The sequence below is a fragment of the Protomyctophum parallelum genome (genome assembly GCF_964188405.1).
Source record: "Protomyctophum parallelum genome assembly, chromosome: 19".
NCBI lineage: Eukaryota > Metazoa > Chordata > Actinopteri > Myctophiformes > Myctophidae > Protomyctophum > Protomyctophum parallelum.
The window spans coordinates 43,565,190-43,584,448 of NC_139717.1; the positions used below are offsets into that span (position 1 = coordinate 43,565,190).

Consider the following 19,259-nt stretch of genomic DNA (forward strand, 5'->3'; position numbering starts at 1 on the left):
TTTGGGTATTGCATTATGTTTGAGCTTCTAGGTTTTTGTCAGGTTGATTTAGGTGGCTATAGGGGAAGTAGGATTTACCACCATGCCATGGGGCACAGAAAGTTCTTTCATTGGGTTTTGTTGAATATATTATCCCAGGTTGAATAATGGGAATGCATTATGAGATTATGTTGTGGGCGTCTAATGTAGTGTCATGGTGTTCAAGTTAATTTGGTAATCAATGTTGCTGTAGTAGGTTTTTTTTTGTAGTAGGGGGGGGGGGGGGGTCGTTTCTGGAGGCAGGGTCATTCTTTTTTAATTTTAGATTCATTTATTTTTTAATTTGGATCTATCAAGTAGTTTAGTTATTAGAGACAGGGGAGCTTTTTACCCCAGCAGTATGAAGTGAAATGTCTTCCCCCACTTTTTATACTAGAAATAGCATGTGTTACAACAATCTGACAAGCTTACTAGTTTGAATCGTGGCACAAAAAAGGTTCCATTGTAAATGAAAGGTAAATAGGTTTAATTGTAAATGTGTGTGTGTGGGTTTGTGTGTGTGTGTGTGTGTGTGTGTGTGTGTGTGTTTGTGCACACTTTTATTTTTCCATTCTGGTTTGTTGCTCATTTCTGTTACAGTCTGGATCTTGCTTCCTTGCCTCCTCCAATTTAGCAAGAACCCACTTTCCTATATCTGGAGTTTTTAATGTAATGATTTTGCAAGATCCACCCACTTTGGAATGTAAGCCTTTCTCCTCAGCCTCTATGCAAAGGCATTGGTCGTTGACTATACAAGGGTCCTTGGTGAACTCATCAAACCGATACTGCCACTCACAGGTAGGTTTATCACATGTGCCCTTTGTCACAAATAAGATACCCCTCTTGGTAATGATAAGGAAGTTGGAGTCGTCAATGTTGGCGTGAGCAAAGTATCTATAGTTTGCAAAACGTCCATTCACAATTTCCCGAAGCATTTGTCTGCCGATAGCCTCCCTCTCTTTGTATGGTCGTATGACCCCATCGTCATGGATAAAGCGAGGAGGACGCAGAGACTCAATGTCCTGTGCGGTCTCTGCCACCCTCTTGATCCCTTGGAAGGTACTTCCAAACATATCGATAATGCCTCCCGCGGGTTTGGCCACTGCTCCCACCAAACCCTTCACTACACCCTTAAAGAAGCCTGTTGCACCATTCTTCTGAGCACCTTCTATGGGTTTGCTGACAATCCCTGTCACCCCACTGACAATCCCTGTCACCCCAGACAACAGGGCATCGCCACCTCTGGACTGTCTCTCCTGCTGGTACTTTTCATCCATTGTCATGGCAGCAAGACCCTTTGCCGCGGCACCCGTGATCCTGGAGGCTGTCCCGGCTATCCTGGAGGCTGTCCCGGCTAGGCCCTCTACAGCACTGCCGACCAGTGCTTTTACTCCGAGAGCCATGCCTTCCACAAACTCTTCAGGCCCCTGAATGGCTCCCTGATATGGCTCATAGAATAAGGTCTTCACTCCTTTAGACAGCCCTCTGATTAGCCCAAAGGGATTTCCCAGCACATCAAGACCGAACACCAACACATACATTTGTTTAATGGCCTGCTTTTTATAATGACTTTGAACCTCCCTTTGGAGCTGTTGAGTTGTGCAGAACTGGAAGGTCATCTCAAAGGAGGCCAGTTTGAAGACAACGTCCTGTACATCAGTGAGTGTGGCTCCTATACTCTTCAGCAGCAGGTTGAGGGACTCAATAGGGAAGAGTTCTGTATTTCTCTTATTCAGACCGTCTTCTCCACCCGTACTCAGAGAGAAACTCAAGTGTAGCTTGATGGGGGAGATGTGAAAGTACTCATAGAGGCTGATAGGAGACGTGTCTGCAGCAGAGACATGGTTGAGTTCTGATAGTATATACTCTATGTCTTTTTCAAACAGCTCCACCTCCTGTTCTGATGTTGCAATGCTGCCGTTTTCTGGTGTGAGAAGATCTCGAATGGCATTTAGGAAACCCAGGTCCAGCTTCAAATCCATCTCCTGAATCAACACCTTGAAGTACTTGATGCGAGAGATATTAGAGTGTCCTGCCGCTCTGGTAACAATGCAGATGTCTGTTATGGGTTTAGGCCTAGAATCCTCTGTGACAGACTTGGGCAGTTTGACGGGTGAGAAGACATATGGGAATATGGCTCCTGGAAGTTGATTCTGGATCTGTATGCGGTTGATTTGGATGCGGTAGGAGCACTGTCGTGAGGAGACACTGTACTCCACTCTCACCCCAGGCAGAAAGGTCCTCCTGAGGTGAGCCTTGAATGGTTGAAGCAGCTTCATATCACTGCCATTGGGAGTCAGATAAACCTGGAAGTTTTTTCCCAATTCAACGATGGCATTTTCTAAGGGCTCACGGTCTATATAGTCTCTGTAGGTATTTTCCAGCATCTCTGCCGCTTTACCACCCAGGGCCTTCCATCTGGACTTATCCACCTCTTCATACTCCCACACCACATCAGAACTTGTGATCCCGATGAAACAGACCTCCTGGCTGGTAGTGTTGTTTACCAGAGACAGCCCTACATCTTGGAGGGACAGAATTATTTCCTTATCAGCCAACTTAGCTTTCTCACACTTGCAAATGTACTTGTAGATCTGACGCTCTTCTGTAAATAGCACCACCCGCTGGAGACCTTCATAGAAGGATATCAAGAAAAGTTTTCCCTCATCATTCATATTCTTACATAAGTCCCCCTCACTCTTAAGTGTGTGATGGTAACTGCCACATTTCCATCGTAGCTCTCTAGACCCACTGGGTTCAGTCCAGGTGTAGTACACAGCTTTACCTGGCTCCAACTCCTCCTTCTTCTTCTGCGAGCTCTGGTAGAACTGTAGAACCTGGTCCTTGGTATGGTTGATGATGAGGAAGGGAGCAGCACCATCATGGTAGTCAGAGAAACAAATCACAGTCGAGTGCTCTGATAGGTTCACATCGACTGTGATCCCACCCAGTGTCCTGTCCAGATGCAGCAATAAGCAGTTCTCTGCCCGTGTGAAGTCAATGGTCCGAGGAGGAGATTCACAACCTTCAACTTTGATCTTCAGGTACCTGCTGTCTCTCTCTGGCCAGAATGGAACGGCTGACTGTTCAGGCTGTACCTGGGTCCACTTATCCTGTCCTTGCTCACTGATGCAGATGGTGTGTTTGGTTCTGTTGACCAGCATGTAAAATGGCAGGAAAGTCACAAAGCGTGTAAGGCCGAAGCTACTCGCATCGATCTTCACCCCAACATGGTAATCTTTGTGTCTGCCTTTACATTTCATGTCTCCATAGCTACCAACAGTATCCAGAGAGAATTCTTGCGAGAGCTCACTGTCTGAGATCATCAGACGGACTTTGTTCTTTTCCATAAAGTGTTGGGGATTGAAGGAGAAGAGCAGTGGCATGTCATAGTCCAGTGGGTGTTTGAAAAATATATCATCAGCCTTGTACTGCAGCAGCCGGCCTGTCTTGTTCTCCATCCAATAAGGTGAATAGATGGTCACCACGGTTTGTCCCGGGTCATATTTGATGTGCACCGCTATGTTGAGCTCTGCCCTCTTGCTATTCGTCCCACCACTCTCTCCATTCTTATTGTCCTTGCCAAGAGACTTGAACACAGCGAAGGTAAACTCTTCCTGTTCACTGAGGAGACTGTATTCAGCAGACCAATCCCGAACCAAGTAGTCAAGGAGGCGGAGAGTGAGACTTGACTGATTGATGACAGCAGTGTGTAGCTGTGTAGAATGGCCTGGTTCCAGAGTGGCCTCAGGGGCGATGTCTCCACTGTTCTGCAGTTTGTAGGTGACCGTGTATGGCAGCAGATTACGCAGCAGAATAGAGGGCCACAGGTGGAGTATGTAGGGCTCGTCAAAATTCTCCCCTAGACATCCTGTGTGTTTGGATGTCACTGCATCCCTCAATGACACAATATTGATCATCAGAAAGCCTGCCTTTTCTCTACAACGGCAGCAAATCTGCTGAAGGTGTGTGCCAGGTTCCTGTTTGCTGACATCCTCGTAGCTGAAACCCTTGGAACACTCAAACCTTATCGCCTGACTGCCATCCCCTTCCTCTGTTAATGGCTGCAGGCTCAGCTCAGACCTATAAGAATCCAGAGGCACACAGAATTCCTCATTGGGGAGAGATATACCCAGACATGTTGACCCTTCAAACACTTTGAAAGGGATAGAAAAGTGATTGATAATCTGAAAGGGAGAGCGAATCTTAATGTACTTGTTTCCCTCCACAGAGTAGATTTGACACACCACAAAGCGAGTGACGCCCGACTTGCTGTGCATCACACTGTACATCCGCCGGCCTACCTTGATCAGTGGCATGACACTGGCTGATGTGTGGCCCAATGGAGTGGGCTGTATGTAATAATCCTTTTCGCTTAGGGAAATTATAGCAGACTTGTTGGCAGTACTTGAGTAGTCCATATTGAGGCTCTCTCCATCCTGCAACTCTACCTTACGGTTGTCGTGCTGTCCATTGGTGGGGCTGAACATCTCACTGTAGACGACAGACACCGGCAGGCCTAGACAGTTCTTCACCACAAATGGAGCCTCATCCTTTTTGAAGCATTCGGTTGTCTGCTTCGCAGCCTCCACAAATGCCATGTGCAAGTTACTGAGCATGCCCAGTCCACATTTTGAGAGGGTGATGTTGAGATGGTCCTTGCTGCTGATGTTGATGATTGTTTTATAATCTGGAACACTGAAATCAACCTCAGATGATATTCCTGTGTATTTCACTGGCATCTTATTCATCTTCAGTTGTAGAGTCCAGGGTCTTTCATCCTCTAATTGTTCCTCCAATGGTTCCAGGAATGGCTCCCACACTCCCATTATCTCATTGTAATAGTGAACTTCCAGATTGAGCTGACCGTGGAAGTTAATGAACGTGCTCCAGTTCCTGACATCTGCATGGAAGGAGGACTTGGCCAGAAGCATGGGAATGGTCCCATGCCCAACCCCTCCCTCCAGAGTCAGGCAGATAGAGTTTATGGCTACCTGTAGTGACTCTCCCTGTGGCATCAGTGGGGCCAGTGACTGTGCATCCTCATCCACTTCATCCTCCAGGAACCACAATTTAAGATCCTTCCAGCTTCGTTGCTCCCATAAGTCATGGGGTACAGGGCTATTTAGCTCCTGTGGAGTCTCTGCATTAAGTGTCAGCACTGAATGGACAATGGTGATCAATGTGTTGATGATGGTGGGAGATACTTTCACTGAGAGGGCATTGATGCAGACCTCCATAGCTGGAGGGGAGGTGGATGCTTGGTTCCCTTGGTAGAACACCTGACATGGCTGGAGCACCGTAGTTATGTTGTTTTTCCTCTTGTCCCATAGGAAGGGACATGCCACAACATTGAGGTCCTTGATGACAGCAGTCTGCAGCAATCCCTGTGCATCATTCTTCTGCACCAGTTCACATTGCGTCACTCGCACCACTAGGGCAGGGGAGTTGGCATGTGTTAAGTCTGCCACAAAGACAATCTCTGGGTTCCGCACAAGAATGTTGATGTTGGATGCTTTCACTATATCTGCAGAATTGCTTGAAGTGGGATTGTTTGTGGCCATGGGCTGTGAGGCTGGAGCAAAGCCTTGCTCGATGGCCTTGAGGAAGATGTCTGCAACTTTAAGCAGGAACTCCATGCTGGCACACAGGTAGAGGTCCTGAATAACTGAGTCCAGAGTGAAGCCATCGTGGCCCTCACTGTAGTTCACCTCCATCAACATGTTCTGCTCAGCACTGGTACGCATAGCCATCATCGTAGGAGTAGCCATCCTGGGATTTTTGTCATCCAGTAGGCAGTTGGCCAGTTTAAATGAGACCTTCGAGGAACTGTCAGAATACATGTGGAGGGAGGACGAGATGGTTTCTAAGGTAAACTCTGCCAGCTTCTGCTGCTCATCGTGGCACCCCAGGAGCTGCACTTCGTTTGCAATGGGGCTGTACAGGATCAGGGTCATGGAGTCAAACTTGAAGTCCAGCTTGAGTGTGCTTTTAAATGTATTGGGAGGAGTGGGCACTGTGTCCGATGTCCGCAAAAGGACTTCTCTAAGCGTAATTAGTAACAATGTCATGTCGGCCTGACTCTGCATCACAGTCATGGATTTGAGGTGACCTGTGATCTCTATGTCAGGTATGTCATGGTACCAGGTGGATGACAGGTTTCTCCATATTGACAAATCCATACTAACTGGTTTCAGCAGCTGAGTCTCCCCTTGAAACCGACCTGCCTCATGTGTGGTTCTGTACACCCTGAGGTCACTTAGTCCCACTGTCATCATATCAACTACTGGGGGGATTTTGGCATGGGTTTTGGATGTCATCTTGGCAAAGTGGTTCTTGACAGAGATCAGGCCCAGGTGAGCTACGATGACATTAGATGAGGAGGACCCGGGGAGGAAGATGACGGGTGTGTTGAACTGGACATTGAGAGCAATCCGTTTGATGTGCTCCGCAAGCTCCAACATACCTATGGCAGCCTTCTTTGCAGGCTTTACTTGTTGGAAATTGTTGATGAAAGCCAGTATGGAAGATATAAACTTGTTGAGGATGATGACTTGGATAGATCCCACCGTCAGTGTGATTGAAGTGTCTACTTTTGACATATCCAGATATGCATCTCCCACTGTGGCATCTGTATAGTTCACCATGTGGAAGGCAAACACCTCCTTATCTGCTATGGACACCACCTTCTTGTAAATAGCATCTTTGTCACAGTCCAGGACAACAATATTCTTCAGGTTGGCAAGAACCTCCATCTTATTGTCCCTCAGCAGAACCTCTGAACCCAAGCCTTCAATGCTGATGTCGGAGATCCTTGCTTTGTCTCCTTCGATGAAAACCTTCAGACAGTTGAGTTCTGTTCTGATATGCAGATGCACCACATCCTCAAACGTTGATTTATTTGAACTATGTCTATTGGCAACCACATATTCCTCATTCTTCCTCCCCCTGTCTTCCTCCTGTCCTCCTCCTTCCATCCCCCAAGAAAAAGGGGGGAGGTTCTTGAAGATGTTCATGATGTTGAGGAGAGGCTCAGTGTAAAGGTGCATGTCCAGTGATGAGAGGTTCACCTTTATTAGCTGTTCTGTGTTGTTGTGTCGAGACCTGAATTCAGGACCATTCCTATCAGCCTTGATGTACTCCAGAGTGAGCAAGTCATCCTCCGTGTTGTCTAGAGTGGTGATGAGATGAACCTCCTGTCCTTGAGAATCCATATACTCCGGGCACTTTAGGCAGATCTCACGCACAAACGTGTATGAGGACGTGTCGAAGGTTTGCAATTTAAATTCAGTTCCCACTCCTTCTATGTCCAGGTGTAGGATGGTGACCTCCCGACCCATTGATAGATGACATAGCTTTATGGACATCTCGTTGATCTCAAATGTCACAAGGAAATCGGTCATGTTCTTCTGAGGATCCTTCTTGACCAGATCTTCTCTTTTACTTGCAGGCCTGCATGGGGAAGGTTTTCTATTAGACCATGGGATGCTGTCTATCAGATCAAGAACACCTCGAACCCTATCATCAGAGATACAAAGAGATAGCAAAGGTAGCTCCCCAGAGATCTTAAACTTGGCCATGCGCGAGTCTGTGGTGACCATGGCCCTGCTGAACACCACCTTAAGATCCACCGGCTCTAGGATGTGGAGCACTGACTGCTTCTGCTTACGAGCCTTCTTCCAGTCCCCATCTGGTTTGCTGTAGAGAAACTGCAAACTGTTGAGCTGTACATCAAAGCTGTCGTATGCTCTGGACATGATGTCCACAATGGCACTGCTGCCCACTGACAGCTGGGGAAGGCCCTTCTTGCTCTGACTTGACACTTTTAAGTCTCCTAGGTCCAACACCATGATATTTTGAGTGGAGTCATAGAAGCCGGTCTGGGGAATGATGACATAGGATGCCAACAGTTTCACTTCCAGGTCTAGAGTGGTCTGTGTCTCAATTACATACATCAGACCTGAGGATGTACGGTCTCTGAACTGCTCCAGTTTCATCAGGGTAACATTGGTCAGTTGGTCTAACTGCTGGTTGTCAGGGGGCCTGAAGAACTCTAACATGCTGTTCACTGTTACAGCATCATATATGATTTCCAGGGGTTGTGACTCAACGTAAATCTTCTGGTCAACAGTCTCGTCCAGCGGGTTGGTCTCGAAGTTAATGCTTAGCAGCTGAGTTCCTTTTTCCATCGCAGCCTTCCTTGACGACACTAGGGTGGGGGTGACCCGTTTATCGGCCAAGCCTGTGACCTCAAACATATTGAGCTCAACTTCAAGTTTGATGGCTTTTGCTCCTGGTCTCTGTGTAAGAATGGCCCTGAGCTCTCCAACTGTAATCTTGATAATCTCATTCTGATCTGTGGTGTTATTTTTAAAGGACACAGAGAGATTCTCCATGTGGAAATCAACCTTCATATCCACAAAGGTCTTTGGCATGTTGTCATTGACAGCAATCTCACTGTATCCAATGGCGGTGTAAAGCTTGGCCTTCTCGGCCTGGGTCATCAAGTCATCCAAAGCTCCAGTTTTCACTTGTGCAACATGTTTATCTGGCTCTCCTCCCCATTTCCACACCCATCCAAACCATCCCTGTGACTGCTCTGCTTCCATCTTCATACCAGGACGATAGATACGCAGGCCTGCCTTGCTCACCTCCATCTCAGCCTGCTGCCTGGCCAACGTGATGTTAAATACATCCAGTGTCCTTTCAGTCCCCTCCAGCTCTTTCAGCAATTCCCAGACAGGTTTATTACTGGTGATCTTATCCTTGTAGAGCTCCCGGTAGCGTTTCACTGTCTTCCGGTGTCGGCGGATGTGCTGCCACGACCACATGTGGAAGCGGTGCTTCACATCCACCTCCAGGATGCTCGTGATCACATAGCGCCACCATATTGGGGCATTGGTGTGAATGTGGACCTCAGGCCGGTATTTCCTATACGGCAGTTTCTGTGCCATCATATACACAGAGTCCATAAACTCCAGAATGCTTATATACTGTGGTCTATTGAGCTCAATGGCCACAGATGGCAGATTTACTGCCAGGTCCACTTTCGGAGAGGAGAAGTCCACACCTGACCTTGGATTCATCCGGAGTTTGGCATCAGCTGTCATCAGATGAAATATGAAGTCATGACTGGAGTGAACGGAGTTGTGGAGACGTTGTATAGCTTCATCTGGACTGTGATTAGAGTAGAGCAACGAGTTGACATTCCAGTAGGCAAACACGTTGTTAAGCTGCACAAGCTTAAAGAAATGTTTGGTATTCTCATCCAGAAGGCAAGGTTCCCAGTTCTCATCAGCGGTGTGGAAGCTAAGGTCTTTCAGCGACACACCAAATGACAATGGACGACTGGGATTTGTCATGTCATCCTCATAGCGTACATGGATGTTGGAAATCTTGACCTGTAGGTTCTTGATGACCTGAGTGATCAGCTTCTCAATAAAGGTGTTTTGCTTCTCTAGCGTAGGATTGTCTTTTTCGGAGGCCTTCCGCTTTGTCTCCTCTATCCTCTTCAGTTCCCTCTGGCGAGTGTCTTGCAATTGTTTTTCTTCCTTCTCAGCATCATACTTTATATGGGTTGTCGGTACTAACAGCAGATAGACACCATCCAGTGTTGCCTCCACTGACTGGGTGTAGAGGTTTTTCCATGGGATCTTCAGCTCGAGACGTTTTATCTGTCCCACTTTAACTTTAAAGGGAATGCCAAGTTCACTCAAGCAACTTTCCTTGATTTCAAGCTCTCTGAGAACAGCATCACCTCCCCATATGCCAAGCTTCAGTTTAGAGCTGTCAAGGTTAATAACGTAGTCCCCTAAAAATGCATTGAGGAGTTCTACCACAACACTTTCAAAGACCATGCCGTTGATTCTAAAAAAACATCAATTGTCACTGTCTTTCTCAGTCTGTCTCTGTCACTTTCAGCAGTCTCTTTCTAGTTCTCTAGCTCTGTACAATCAAATTGTTTGATTCACTCTGACTCCATCCTTCCCTCTTTATAACACCTTATATAGGCCTGTGATGCGATGACACAAGCCGTTGCCAGACTTATCTAACCATGTCGATTTATGCAGACACAGGTTTCAGTTCGTCCATCAGTGACTAGAATTTGCCATCGTATGCCAAAAGCTTGCTGCATAGCACAGTGTTAAAAATCAACCAAGTTTCACGTAACCCTCCCACCAGTTTGTTATTTTAGCTGGTGTTTAAAACTGCTAACGGCAAGCTGAAATCCTTAAAAGTCATCCCATGTTCCATGCCTACCTGTAGTATTCCCCCCAATGTTTTCCATTGAAATGTGAGCAATAGTAAATGGTGCATTCATATAGCGCCTTTATCCAAGGCACTTTACATAGATTGTGCAGTACATTCACCCATTCAAACACACATTCATACACTGATGGCGGTGGAAACCATCCAAGGCACCAACCAGCACATCAGGAGCAATTAGGGGTTCAGAGTCTTGCTCAAGGACACTTCGACACTAACTCTGGGGGAGCCCAGGTTCGAACTGGCAACCTTGCGGTTACCATCCAGCCACTCTACCCCTGAACCACCGCGACATGAGAACATGTGTTCTGCAGCAGACCAATTGGCCGAGCTTTGCATAACGTTTGTGCTGCTGTACCTGTACAATTGAACTATATATGCTCTTGTACGTCATCAGCATGATGTCTGCAGTTCTTGACAGCATCAGGGATCCTCGTATCTCCATATTTAGCCCATCGGTCTTCTTGCGATATTGAGTTGCGATATTTAGGGGGCAGAAAACCCGGTCACGTGGGTCATGTACTCGCGCGAGCCCATATAGACCCCAATGCATTCCGTAAACTTCCGGTTATCCCCATGCTCAATATAAGTCTATGTAGAAGAGCCATCATTGGACTGGCCCCATGAAGTGAACGGATGGCCACGCATTCCCAACTTGCATCGCTCCCGACCTGTATCGTTTAGTAGGCCGGTGCGAGTGGTTACCAGCAAGTACCCCGACTACTGTAGGTACAACAGGTATTGTATAATTGGGTGGGGAATGAATTCCCAATGTGCATATTCCCCGATTTACATTATTCCTGACTTGCGTGGTCCCAGAGTAGGCCGGTGCCCTAGTTTTTAAATATAATTGATAACTACAGAGTTTGACTGCTTTTGGATTTTCTTTTCAGTCATATAGTAATGTGGTCATGTGACTATTTTTAGTAATGGGTAGCTATTTGTATTATGCAAGATAACATGAGTGTGACTCATGAAATGGTGTTGTTGTAGTCTTCTCACGGTTCTCATCTTCGTCACGGTGAAGCACAAAGAATAGATTTAGGAGTCACACCCAAGGACAAGGGAATACACACTAGACACGTGTCGTGCATAGTGGGCCTTTATGTTATATAGTATATATACAGTTAAGTATACAGTATTTATGGGGGACCTCTGACATAAAATACATACAGGAGTATGAGTATAACAATTACAGTATAGTTCCACCGTTCACTTCTTCACACAGGTGTGATTTCTTTCATATGAAGGCTCAGTGTTCTTGAACTAGCTATTGTTAAAATGTTAAAATCTTCAATGTTATTGCATTTAAAGTAAAGACAATACACTCTGTGGAGTTAAAATGTAATCACTGTGTTCATTTATTACATTTTTCATCCATTTTTATTTCATTCAAAACATTAGAGAGATCCACTGTTTGGCAAGACATATTATAGGCTACATATCTGCTGATTATATGACTTATTAGATACAGACAAGAGAAAATGCATACTGTATGAATAGCTGTAGTCTCTCCATCACAACGTAAGTTTAACCAGAATGCATAGCGTCACACCTTCGATAATAGGCCTAATTTTAATCCAAACCACTCCTTACACACACAGAAATCTGTGTTGATGTCAATTCTTATGAAGAACCAAAAACGCTATTTTAACATATAATAGACTAACATTTGTTTTATCCCCATTTTAATTGATACTTTCATTTGTCTACAACACTTCTGTCTCATACACACTTAATATTCAAATCAATTCTGATTTATTATACTTACTTAGACGTTTCATAATGATGCATACATTTGCCATTCCATCTTCATGTCCTATGCAATTTTCAACTCTCCTTACTGTAACTTTTCATCTCAACAGTATTCGCGATCAAGCATAATCTTAACCCATTCTGACCGGGCACCCATTTTGGTGTCAGCATCATGTTATGCTTTAGCTATTTAAAAATAGCAGATCTACAAGCTCATATCGCGCCACCGAGTGGCGCGATACGAGCTTGTAGGTCTGCTATTTTTGAAAAATCGAAGAGCGACTGACATTTTTAGAATCTGATCTCAGGTCAGAATGGGTTCATCAGACCCAGTGTTTGTCCGGCGGAAACCTCGTATGAATCTGATCTCAGGTCAGAATGTGTTAAAGCTTTGATACACATCTTTTAAAATGAGGCAATGAATACGTTTTTTTTTTCTTAGCCAGATGCCTCTAAATGTCTAGAAATCATACATATAAATAAATAATTGTATGCAACCTCTAAATGTGGAGTGAATTGATGGCCCTGCTGCTGTTATCTCTCGCCAACTAACCTTGCGTCACCAGACTTTCCACCTCAGAGGAAAGAAAGTCTTACAAAATTGCCATGTGATCTGGTCGGGAGTGGATGATATCGTTACGTCATGTTGTAGTCATTGTTTTGTAGTCATCAGGCCGGAACCATCAATCTGAAACTTTCTTTTCCTCAAACCAGAAGAATAACAATAAAAGCATGCCTGCTTCATTGAAGAGTAGGCTATATAGATTCAAGAATTCCAGTATGTGTGTAGAACAGGGTTTCTCAAAGTGGGTGCTGAGGCACCCTACGGTGCCGTGATGCGAGTCCAGGGGTGCAAGTCCAGAATGTCACTTCTGTTTTACCACTAATTACACCCCCTATATGCCTTAGTCAAATGGACCTGAGTTGCACTGTAGCCTACTTTTTTTTTTACAATAAATACATTTCCTGTGGGCGCTACGAAACAGTGTGCGGACAACTTCTCAGTATACACAGTATATGTATACAAATTTACTGGTATCACTATGAAACCACAATACAATACAATTTCTTAAGGTTATTCTTTTATGATAATGTTATAATTATCATTAAAATCTCATTGATTTCACCAATCATCATCATCATTTTTCGACCACGTTCAAGATCATGGATTTCACAACGCCACGCCAGACTTTCCGGTCCTTCATTGCCATCCCCAGTTCCTGCTAACTGATGCATGTGTCCCTAGCGATGACATCAGGGAACGACAGTTTTCTACCTCTGGTCTGCTTTTAGGCAGGACTCCAGAGAAGAAGGGAAGATATAACCTCATTGTCAGCTCTGTAGCAGTGGCAGGCAAACTGTGTTCTTCTGAATCGGACTAGTGAAGAAACACGGGGAAGGTTGCCGTATATTAGATTAGTCGATGGGTGGCTCTTCCAAGACAGATTTTGCGCTCTCATTATAAGGCAGGTGTAAGTGCCATCTAACCGTTTCTCTATTCTTTTTATGAAAGTGTCCATGTCTCCGAGCCACAGAGTAGAATCGGCTCAACGGTCGTCCTAAATATTTTTACTTAGATCTTATGCATGTCATTGCAGGCTGACCAGGCAATACCCTTCCTAGTTTGAAAGTCCTTTTGGGAAGAAGATATATATGAACCCAAATACTTGTAGTCATCAACCTGTTTCAGATGAGTGTTGTTAAGTGTTTTTATAATGTGGTTATTGTTGGATTTGCATATATTTACGTATTCAGTTTTCATCTCGTTGAGATAAAGACCAACACAGTTGGAGGCCTGCTCAAGAGACTGAAGGAGAGCCTGAGCGTATTCCAATGATTGACTGATAAGCGCGATGTCATCAGCGAAGTCAGTGTTGGTTAGGTATTTAGCAGGATGAGGAGAGCTTCTCCTAGGGTTTAGTTGGTAGCCCTCATATCATCATTATTATTATTATTATTATTATTTCGCCAATAATTTGGGGGCCCACTTGCAGTATCCTCCTCACGACTCACAGGTTGAGAATGGCTGCCGTAGACAGGCTGTTCTCGAAGGCCACTGACCACAGAGGACTAGTAGGGACCTCCATGTTGAGCTATCATCTTCACATAGTGCATAACGTTTCCTGGAAGATAAAGAGAATTCTTAATAGACAGTGAATGACAGTAAGGTTGCTGCTCATGCACACGCACGCACGCACACCAGGGGTCGACACTAAAAAAATGTTTTGATATTACTGCTCCAGATTCTGTCCAAAAATCCCACAAATCGTTACACACTATCTCTATAGTCATGTGTTCAAGACGGATCTGTCCGATATTTCATATTCCATCCTATTTGGCTAACATTGGCTTTCAAAGTTTGCAGGATTGGCCCGTTTTGAACAAAAAGCCTCAAATCAGGAACGCAGCCTGCAATTCACGTGAACTCTTTCACACACTTTCCTACTAGGCTGAGGAATATATCCCACCCTTTTCACATTAGCCTGTTATAGCGCCACCAACAGGTGGATTTTTGCAAAACACATTTTAGGAACAAAGTGCCTCAAATCATCCAATTCATCCTTCGTCAAGTCCCGCCCGTGGTTCTGCCCCTCTTTGCACCCATTGGTTGCCGTTTCGTGGTTGGACAAAAATCCTCTCTTTCCATCCACTACCACATTGAAATAACGTATGTGTTTTTCAGTTGCTTCGTATTGATATTCTGTGCATTCAATTCTTATTTTAAACCTGGAGTCAGTAAAAAGGAACATCACAGGTGCAGTATGGTGACGCGGAACCAGGGCGGAACAAGGCAGAAGAGCCTGCTGGTTAGTCAATCTGGGACCAATCAGAAGGCTGACAAAGGGTGAATTGCCATCAAAGGCATAAGAACAAATGGCACCCTTTTCACATTGGCCTATTATAGCGCCACCAGGAGGCCACAACCTGACCTGCCCTGGTGGAGACCTGTGGAGACACTTTTTCTAGTTACCGTTCATTTTAACTTGTATAATATATTAGTGTTTTTATTTATTTAAAAATGTATTAATAAAAACAGCACTATAACATGAAAGTAGCCTTACTACTGCATGCCGCATGGTAGGGAAACTTTGTCATGGCAAGGACCCCATAATGTACATTAGCCCATAGACCCTCATTTGAAAAGATAAGATGATTTCAAGGACCCCCAGTTTGACATGCACCACAGAAATTATGGACAGGTGCTCCCAAATTTATTTTTAAGTAGCACAGATTACATTTTAGGTGCATTTGCGACCAAAAATGTCGAAATTTTGAGCCCTAGTTTGAGAAAACTCATGGCTCTTGCAACCTGGTGATGTGAGCTTGTAGATTAGCTGTTTTCGCCGAAGCACGTGCCATAGCCACTTCACGCTCAGTGTGTGTGTGCGGGGGGGGGGGGGGGGGGGGGGAGGAGAACAACTTGGATAGGGAGGGATGCAGAGAGCTCTGACCACGTTCAACACTTATATCTCGTGTTGTGTTTATAGCGAACTAAAGACATTCGTAGCAAACTTCACCTGCCCGACCATTTTATTTTCCTGCCCCAGGAAACACACACGGAGTGCAAAACATACTCTCTCCCCATGCCTTAGACACTGACACCATGAACTGTGAGTGTTTGCACTGAGTCCAGTTTTATAGAGCGTCGCAGTCCCGCCCCCTTTCATGACGACGCCAGGCTCAGGAAATAATTCCCAATGCATTTTCCCCATATAATAGACATTTCAAAAAGTAATTATTTAAAGACCTTTTAAGCATCGTACAAAGCCAACTCGAGTTGTCACAAAGGGAACTGCCCAGATCCAAGATTAAGGTTGGCGAACATGCACTGGTCCCGTGCTTGCGGTTATATTTAGGTTAGGGTTAGAGATAGGGATAGTCATTTCGGAACAATTAACCTTCTGACTAATGACATGGCACCGTGACAAATCATGACAACTAACACAATATTTTGGACCAAAATAAATATTACAAAGAAGAAAAACAACAAAAAAACTTTCTAATTATTTGTTGTAAATGTCTTTAAATAAATACTTTTTGAAATGTCTATGAGGAAAATGAACGGGGAATAATTTCCTGGGCCCTGGCTGTGTTTCGACTGCACCCCTCCCCCTCATACAACAAAAATGTTGTGTCAAACCATGTGACTCCCATTGGAAATAAATTGCGAGCTTGCATCAGTCAACAAGTCTCATGCATCAGCTATACATCAATCTGTTGTGCACGTGTGAGTCAGGCCTAAGGCTTCACTCACACCTTTACATCTAGCATACAACATTGTTGGATGCTAGATGTAAACAAAGGGATGGGATATGGGAGTGGCCAGGGTGGAGTCACAGACTGAGGGAGAGACAAATTGTGACAGAAGGCTTCAACCATAGTGCCACGGAAATACTTATGTGATCCAACATACAATCATTGGCAGTTCAGTCAGTGGTTATGGCCTTGTTGCTTCACAGCAAGAAGGTATGATGGGTGTGTGGGGATCGGCCTCCCATGGGTGTGTGACTGTGAACCCCCTCTGTGTGGAGTTTGCATTGTTCTCCCATGTGTTTGTGTTGTGTTCGCAACAACACCATGCACCACACATGCACACGCACCACACATGCTAGCTAGTTATGTACTACTCAGTCAGTACTCACTGCTCCACGACCTGGTAGTTCTCACACTCAACGATAGTAGTGGGGTTCCGTCTCCATGTTAAATTTAGTTGTCATTTACAACTCATGTAAAAGTTTCACTTTCAGTACTAGTTTGAAGGTGAGGGTCTATAGAACCATTTTGGTTCGAGTGGCAATCACCAAAATAAAATAATTGGCCTATAGGGGGCGTAGTCACGTGCCAACCCCCATCAGCCCTACCAAAATTGTAAACTGTTGTAACTTTTGATTAAATTATCCAATCTGAACATATGATATATGTATGGATTCACAATCAGGAGTAGCAGTTGGTACTTAAACATTATTACACATATAATATTTGTTTCCACACAGTATTGGTGTATACTGTATATCCACAAAAATAGCAGGAAAGACGAGCTAAAAACTAGTAGTGGGGTCCCTAGACAGACCGTCATTTACAACTCAACAAAAGTTTAACTTTCACTTCTAATTTGTAGATAATGACCTATAGAACAAATTTAGTTCGAGTGGCAAGTCTACAAATTAAATAAATATATATTTTTGCCAAATTTCCAAAATGGCCAAAATCGGAATTATGTTTATTTGAAAAATGTCTTAATTTTCTTATATTGCTGTTTTTTCTTTGTTTTTCTTGCTATATCAAGTCAATCCTGTGTGACGAATCAACTGGATTTCAAATATTAATGTTTTGAATAATCTGATATAGAAACAAAATAAAGATGGCTGCCAATGTACATTGAATTACTACATTACGCCTAACTTCTATCCTGTTGAACCTAGAATGGTGATGTTGGTGCCTATGCCTATGTTATCATGAATGACTAATTGTATAAAAACAAAATACATATAATAGGACAATATATAATATTTCACACAAATGAGACAATGCAGTACATATGTGGGGAACTAAAGTTAGATATTGGAATATAATACACCACTCCTGTGTTATATTTGTTTCTTTTATTTTATTAGTTATACTATGTACTGCCACTATAGGTGGCAGAGTAGCAGGTGTGTCTTAATTGTTCAGACTTGGTAGCTTGTTAGTTATAAGACTAAGCATACTGCAGAAGAGCATGAGCTGCACTGATTGCTCTCTTGTGGTATTGATATTTTGGAAGGTAAGCAAAAAAGTTAAACATGTCATGAAGGATCCTAAAGTGTTTTTTATGAATATGGATAGTCATGGAGTGCCACGATACGGTCTTCTCCTAGCGCAACTGCCTTGTCGTTTATCTCTTGGGTGAGTTCTACCTTCTGGAATGAATGGTCTGCTGCATATGTTTCTTCACCACAAAATAGACATTTATTATGATTAACAGGTGCACCAGTCCGGCATGATCTTCTTGCCAATGCCACAGCACCTCCAGAATGCCTTTTTTTTGCACTGTCAAGTGCTGTTGCCCTATACAGATGCGGACAAGTTGTATGCCAGAATGCACGATTTCGCTTCATGGATTCTGCATCTGGAAGTTCTACGTCTGGGTGGGGAGAAGCGTCAATTGCTCTGAACTGACTTGCAAGGCTTATGATGTCTGTGTAGGCTCCTTCTCTACGACTGGCAACTGGATTTGCAAGAGGGCAAACAAGTCTTTCCTCAGTTTGCTTTTGGCACAAAATGCACAACTGCCATTTCGTTGTCCCAGCCATAACAGACAAATACTTTCAAATAAATCCAGGTTTAGTTTTCTGTTAGGGTCATATCATGAAAATATATAGAAAATATTATATTATTATATAACTTTTGTATTTAACAGTTTGCCTCAACATATTAATACAAGAAAACAGTCAGCAGTGCATATAGCTACATTCACATTTACCATTGTAATAATAATAATGAAAATAATGAAAACACAATTTCTTCCTCAGCATAATTGCTATACTGTAGCTAGCCTTTAGTTTTAGCCTGTGCTATAGCTACAGGCTACTTTGGTTAATGCTAGCTCATACTATTGGGATGTAGTACTTTGGCCACTTATCCCACACGACTATCCATATTCATAAAAAACACTTTAGGATCCTTCATGACATGTTTAACTTTTTTGCGTATACCTTCAAAATATCAATACCACAAGAGAGCAATCAGTGCAGCTCATGCTCTTCTGCAGTATGCTTAGTCTTATAACTAACAAGCTACCAAGTCTGAACAATTAAGACACACCTGCTACTCTGCCCCCTATAGTGTCAGTACATAGTATAACTAACTAAAATAAAATAAACAAATATAACACAGGAGTGGTGTATTATATTCCAATATCTATAACTTTAGTTCCCCACATATGTACTGCATTGTCTCATTTGTGTGAAATATTATATATTGTCCTATTATATGTATTTTGTTTTAATACAATTAGTCATTCATGATAACATAGGTATAGGCACCAACATCACCATTCTATAGGCCAATTATTTTATTTTGGTGATTGATTGCCACTCGAACCAAAATGGTTCTATAGACCCTCACCTTCAAATTAGTACTGAAAGTGAAACTTTTACATGAGTTGTAAATGACAACTAAATTTAACATGGAGACGGAACCCCACTAGCAGATTTACAAGGTCGGAGCGTGGCACGAAG

At 43.8% G+C, this 19,259-nt stretch overlaps 2 protein-coding genes across 3 annotated transcripts in view; both read right to left on the reverse strand.

The window, feature by feature from the left end:
* Positions 1-578: 578 nt before the first annotated feature.
* LOC310877002 (intermembrane lipid transfer protein VPS13A-like) lies at positions 579-9,875 on the reverse strand (the record flags this gene model as incomplete). Its single annotated transcript, XM_083790648.1, has 1 exon — positions 579-9,875. The coding sequence occupies one exon, from the start codon at positions 9,873-9,875 to the stop codon at positions 579-581; it is 9,297 nt and encodes a 3,098-aa protein (XP_083646774.1).
* Positions 9,876-14,027: 4,152 nt separating this feature from the next.
* filip1b (filamin A interacting protein 1b) overlaps positions 14,028-19,259 on the reverse strand; it is a 68,762-nt gene continuing 63,530 nt past the window's right edge. For both annotated transcript variants that reach the window (XM_083790828.1, XM_083790827.1), the window contains one exon: positions 14,028-14,162. In XM_083790828.1, coding sequence (XP_083646954.1) covers positions 14,110-14,162 — 53 coding nt within the window. In that variant the 3' untranslated portion in view covers positions 14,028-14,109. The remainder of the gene's footprint in view (positions 14,163-19,259) is intronic.